The 5,054-nt window shown below is 42.0% G+C and overlaps 1 protein-coding gene across 1 annotated transcript; it reads left to right on the top strand.

Moving 5' to 3' along the window:
* The first annotated feature begins 1,210 nt into the window (after positions 1 to 1,210).
* LOC133897520 (sulfite exporter TauE/SafE family protein 3-like) lies at positions 1,211 to 5,054 on the top strand. Its single transcript, XM_062338282.1, has 12 exons — positions 1,211 to 1,736; positions 2,066 to 2,225; positions 2,791 to 2,991; positions 3,085 to 3,149; positions 3,238 to 3,265; positions 3,343 to 3,419; positions 3,510 to 3,596; positions 3,782 to 3,832; positions 3,940 to 4,161; positions 4,247 to 4,340; positions 4,421 to 4,561; positions 4,647 to 5,054. The coding sequence occupies exons 1-12, from the start codon at positions 1,539 to 1,541 to the stop codon at positions 4,730 to 4,732; spliced, it is 1,410 nt and encodes a 469-aa protein (XP_062194266.1). The 5' UTR covers positions 1,211 to 1,538; the 3' UTR covers positions 4,733 to 5,054.

Here is a 5,054-nt window from a genome sequence, read left to right on the forward strand (position 1 = left end):
TGATAAGCTGTGATTTACTTTTTAGCCTCCACTGCTTTGTAGGGATGTGGTTCTAGTGGGCCCACCGTCACTGGCTTTGATGAAAAAGATTAATGCTCAATTTGACTAATTGCAAATGAGATTATTCTTCACTTGAAAATTCATGTGTACTTCCTTTTTCTATATTCCAAGCATCCCATCCTACAAAATTTCTTTGTTTTGAATATGCAATCCCACCCAATTTTTATGGTTTTCAATTCCTACGAGGCCGGAACATTGTAATGGTCCTCGACTGAAAATGAAGTCATGCTTCTACATCAACTTAAAATAAGACTGAGCTCACCCATCAAGAATGAATCCATCTCCAATATTTGTGGCATGAACTGCCATGAGGTACAAGAGACCAGCAGGACAGCAAGCTATATGCGCTCCATGGTGCAGACGTTGAAAACTGTTTTTCATTATTAAAAAAAAAGAGACGACCAGGACAAGATAACAGCGCATGCTAGCTAGAGGATTTAAAAAAAGCGACGTTCAAGGATGAGTTCTCGTGAATGGTACCACCAAAAGAACATTCTGTTCTTTATCTAGGGCCCAGACACCAGCAATCTGCTAAATTCTCCACTGTCTGTAGCTGACAGAACGTCTCCAAAAAAAAAAAAGAGTAACTGAAAAAGCAGAAACTACTAACTCATCATGTACGTCTCCACTATCTGTTTTTTTTTTTCATAAGGCGTGAAGAACGTGTGTCGAATGTACTAAGGGCAGCAGCTATGTATATGGACTAGTTTAGAAATAAGTTGGGGCCCATAAGCCGTATGGAAATTGCTACAATATTTGCCGCCGCAAGGAGGCTTTAAGATGGGTCTCACGTCTAATTAAAAAAAAAATATATATATACATATATATATATACATATATATATACATATATATATACATACATATACATACATATATATACATACATATACATACATATATATACATATATATATATGAACTTCTGCAAAGTCGCAATTTCTGCAAGTTTTTAATTAAACAAATTCTTTTTTCGATTAAGTGACACACGCACTAAATCAAACAAATTCTGCAAAGTTTAACGGTGGGCTTCAGAATATCATAGTTGTCCTGTGGCCAAAATGCAAAAAGCTCCCGTCTCTAAATTTGGCTCCGGACTCCGGAGTTCGTGGCCTTCTCGTCTTCACAGTTCACACGTTCCTGCCCCCCCCCCCCCCCTCTCTCTACCGCCGCTCAGTGCCCACATTCCCATTCTCCATTGCCATCGCGTTCCATCCAGTCAGCAGTTCCTGCATTTCTCCCCGTCCTGCTCACGCCAACCTTCCAAGAAAATCATCGAGAACCCCAAAAGAGTTGCGACCTTTGCACGTTTCCTCAATCCGAATCCGCAACAAAGCGTTTAATCCCGTGATTCCCGAGGCTCCCGAACCAAGGAAAAAAAAGTCCATCTTTGAATCTTCCTTGGATTATATTTTCTAATTCTTTGGGTGTAGCAGAGCAGAGCAGCGAGGTGCACGGTTGCCTTCTTGGGGCCGAGTAATGGGGAGGAGGTGGCACGCCGTTGCCGCCATCGGCGTCGCGTTTGCGGCCGCCGCCGCGGCCGTCGCCGCGGACCGGGGGCTCTCGCTGTCGCTGGCCGGCGCCGTGGTGGCCCCGGAGGAGGAGATGGGCCTGCTGCAGAAGGTCGCCAATCTGATGAGGAAGATCGATGGCAACTCGTACCAACACGTTTGGCCGGTAATGCAAACAACCTACTAATATTTTTGGAGCATTTGTTTACTAGCATTCTGTTTCTAGTTTACAGAGTTTACTAGTTTGCTTTGGACAAGTTTGCTAATTTTGGAGATGGGCTACTGTACTTACGTTTAATTTACTGGGGTATGTTTGGTGGGCTCAGAGTATCAGAGCTCTGCTGCTCTAGATGGAATCCATTTTGAGTCAGCATGATGGGACTGAACTCTCCTATTTGATTTGTGACCTAATGCACTGTTGTTATTAGAATTGTACTTTTCAGTGATAGCTTTGTTATGTTTCTAGACATGTGTTAATTTGGTGTCTTTTGTCAGCCAATGGAATTTGGATGGCAAATTATTCTGGGTTCACTGATCGGATTCTTCGGCGCGGCATTCGGGAGCGTTGGTGGCGTTGGTGGTGGCGGGATCTTTGTGCCGATGCTGACGCTGATCATTGGGTTTGATGCGAAGTCGTCAACTGCGATATCAAAGTGTGAGGATCTAAGTTCTTCCTCTGGATTCTTCCTCTTGTGTGCATGCTCTGAAAGCGACAGTTCTTGCTGTCCATACAATTATTCCTCAAAGCTTATTTAGTATTGTGTGTTTTAGTGATTGATTCATGTGTGCAGTGGTTTACGAACATAATAATAGCAAATCTAAAGGCGCAAGGATCGTGCATTAGGTTCTAAAGTACTCCAAAATATATGTGCTATGTTGCCCATGTGCATAATGATGCACCTTGCTAGTTGGGTATTGTCTTTAACTTGCATACTAATTTTGGGATATGCTTCTCTATGATCAGGTGTACAGTCATGCTCTCTTGGAGCTCCTTTTTTGTGTAGGCCTAATTATCTATCTGTTGTTTGTATGGATGTGTTATGGCCCCATGTAACAGGATGGTTGACATCGTTTTCAATACAATTCAAAGAAAAATCTTCTTACTGACTTGCTATGTATCTGTACAAAAATATAGCTATATTACATAATAAAAACATTTAGTTGTACATCACCGGTTCATTTAATTACTTTTTATTGAGATGTTGCATTCTTGGTGACAGGTATGATCATGGGAGCATCTGTTTCGACAGTCTACTACAATCTCAAGCTGAAACATCCGACTTTGGACATGCCGGTGATCGATTATGACCTAGCAGTGCTCATCCAGCCTATGCTAATGCTTGGGATCAGCATTGGTGTTATTTTCAATGTTATATTCCCTGACTGGCTGGTCACAGTTCTCCTGATAATCCTTTTCCTAGGTGTCTATTTTGTAGCAATTCCCAACTCCACGACTATCGCTTATCTAATTGTTCATGAATGGCCTTACTTTGCACATTGAAATTCAATAATAGGCACATCAACTAAAGCCTTTCTGAAGGGAGTTGAGACATGGAAGAAAGAGACAATAATCAAAAGGGTAATCTTTTGTGAACAGTGAAGCTTTCTCTTTCCTTATTTTCTTTGGTGTCATGTTATTCTAATGAGACTACTTTCATTTCTTCCAGGAGGAAGCAAAACGGTTGGAGCAAACAAGTAAGAGAGAAAGAAAAGAAATGTGCTCATCTGTCACATAATGCAAAAGCTCTTCCTTACCTTTTTCAACCTTTCAGGTGAGGAAGCACAATATGTACCACTCCCTACTGGACCAGGTGCGGGAGCTGACAAAAAAATCCCTTCAGATGAGGCGGTAAACATCTAATGATCATATACAAACTAACCTGCATTCTTTCGAAACCATAGTCACAAGGATTAAGCTGGAAAAAATCCAATATTTCAGACATCAATTATGAAGAACGTTCACTGGAAGGAGTTTGGTCTTCTTTCATTTGTGTGGGTGTCGTTCCTTGTGCTTCAGATCACAAAGGTGAGGATTTCAAAGCAAAATTACAATTTAAAACATAAATTGTAGACTATCAATGTCAGCCTCATCTAATATTCAGTGGGATCTTATGTATGATTGTTGCCAAAATTTTCCAGCTTCGTTTGCCATCTTCAACAGTAAAATTTTAAATTTTTAACGCCTATGTTGTTTTCTTTTCATATTTGCAGAACTACACGGCTACTTGCTCCCCATGGTACTGGGTCTTGAACCTTCTCCAGGTACTGCATATTAGAATATAAAAGATTGATGGTGTATGGTTGCAATATTGGCCACACACCATATAGCAAGCATAGCGTGATTAAATCTTTCTGCTTGTTGGACGTAGGTCCCAGTGTCAGTAGGAGTGACAATGTACGAAGGGCTTGGGCTGATGAGTGGGAAGAGGGTGTTATCATCGAAGGGAAGTGAACAAACTACCCTGAAATTTCATCAGGTATTCATATACGGCCTATTCGGTATCGCTGCTGGACTCGTCGGTGGTCTGCTAGGTCTTGGAGGTGGCTTTATTATGGGGCCACTGTTCTTGGAGCTGGGCATCCCTCCCCAGGTACACTCCTCCCCAATTCTTCTTTTAATACATGTTTGAGTTATGCATTGAGACTGAAACACCTCCATAACTGAATATATGATAGGTTTCAAGTGCCACTGCCACATTTGCAATGATGTTCTCATCTTCCATGTCGGTTGCTGAATACTACCTCTTGAGCCGGTTTCCTGTGCCTTACGGTATGAGCTGTTTCTTTCATGTTTTTCCCTTCTTACAGTGACAGACATATATTGACTCCATTTCTTTGCATTTTTTTCAGCTATTTATTTCATTATTGTGACGTTCATTGCTGCCATCGTCGGCCAGCAGGTGGTGAGGAAGTTGATCAACTGGTTAGGGCGGGCATCACTTATCATCTTCATATTGGCTTTCATGATCTTCGTCAGCGCGATTTCTCTTGGTACCAACTTCTACACCCTATTGCAGTTGACCAAATTCCACTGCCTGAACAATGTTACCGAAACCATCCTCCTTTCAATTCGCAGGTGGGGTGGGCATCTCAGACATGATTCACAAGATTGAGCGACATGAGTACATGGGGTTCGAGGACCTTTGCAAGTACGATGCATAGGAAGCAAGCAGCTCTGAAGATGTGAGTAACGTGATGGGTGGTTCTCCAGTCCCCACAAGCGGAAGTTGAAATTGATTCAAGAATCAAAGGGTTCGATGATTCGATTTTTGGTGCATGTAACTGAAGGGATTCCAATTGTGAGACAGCTCGGAAGGGAGGCTAGCTTGCATAGATTTGGAATCGGTGAATTTTGGACCATGTTTTCAGCCGTTTCTGATTTCCAGTTCAAGTCAGTTCAGTGTGTATTGCTATCGCTTTGTACGGATTTTCCTGGCAAATGTAGAGCTGGTTGCCAGCGCAGAATGTCATCTTACTACCTAGA

Source organism: Phragmites australis, chromosome 17 (assembly GCF_958298935.1).
Source record: "Phragmites australis chromosome 17, lpPhrAust1.1, whole genome shotgun sequence".
NCBI lineage: Eukaryota > Viridiplantae > Streptophyta > Magnoliopsida > Poales > Poaceae > Phragmites > Phragmites australis.

Excerpts from the sequence above, each read along its gene's own strand:
- LOC133897520 (XM_062338282.1), top strand. The coding sequence starts at position 1,539 with ATGGGGAGGAGGTGGCACGCCGTTGCCGCCATCGGCGTCGCGTTTGCG. Across the intron at positions 3,597-3,781 it reads TTGTGCTTCAGATCACAAAG|AACTACACGGCTACTTGCTC; the intron begins GTGAGGATTTCA and ends TCATATTTGCAG. Across the intron at positions 4,341-4,420 it reads CCGGTTTCCTGTGCCTTACG|CTATTTATTTCATTATTGTG; the intron begins GTATGAGCTGTT and ends CATTTTTTTCAG.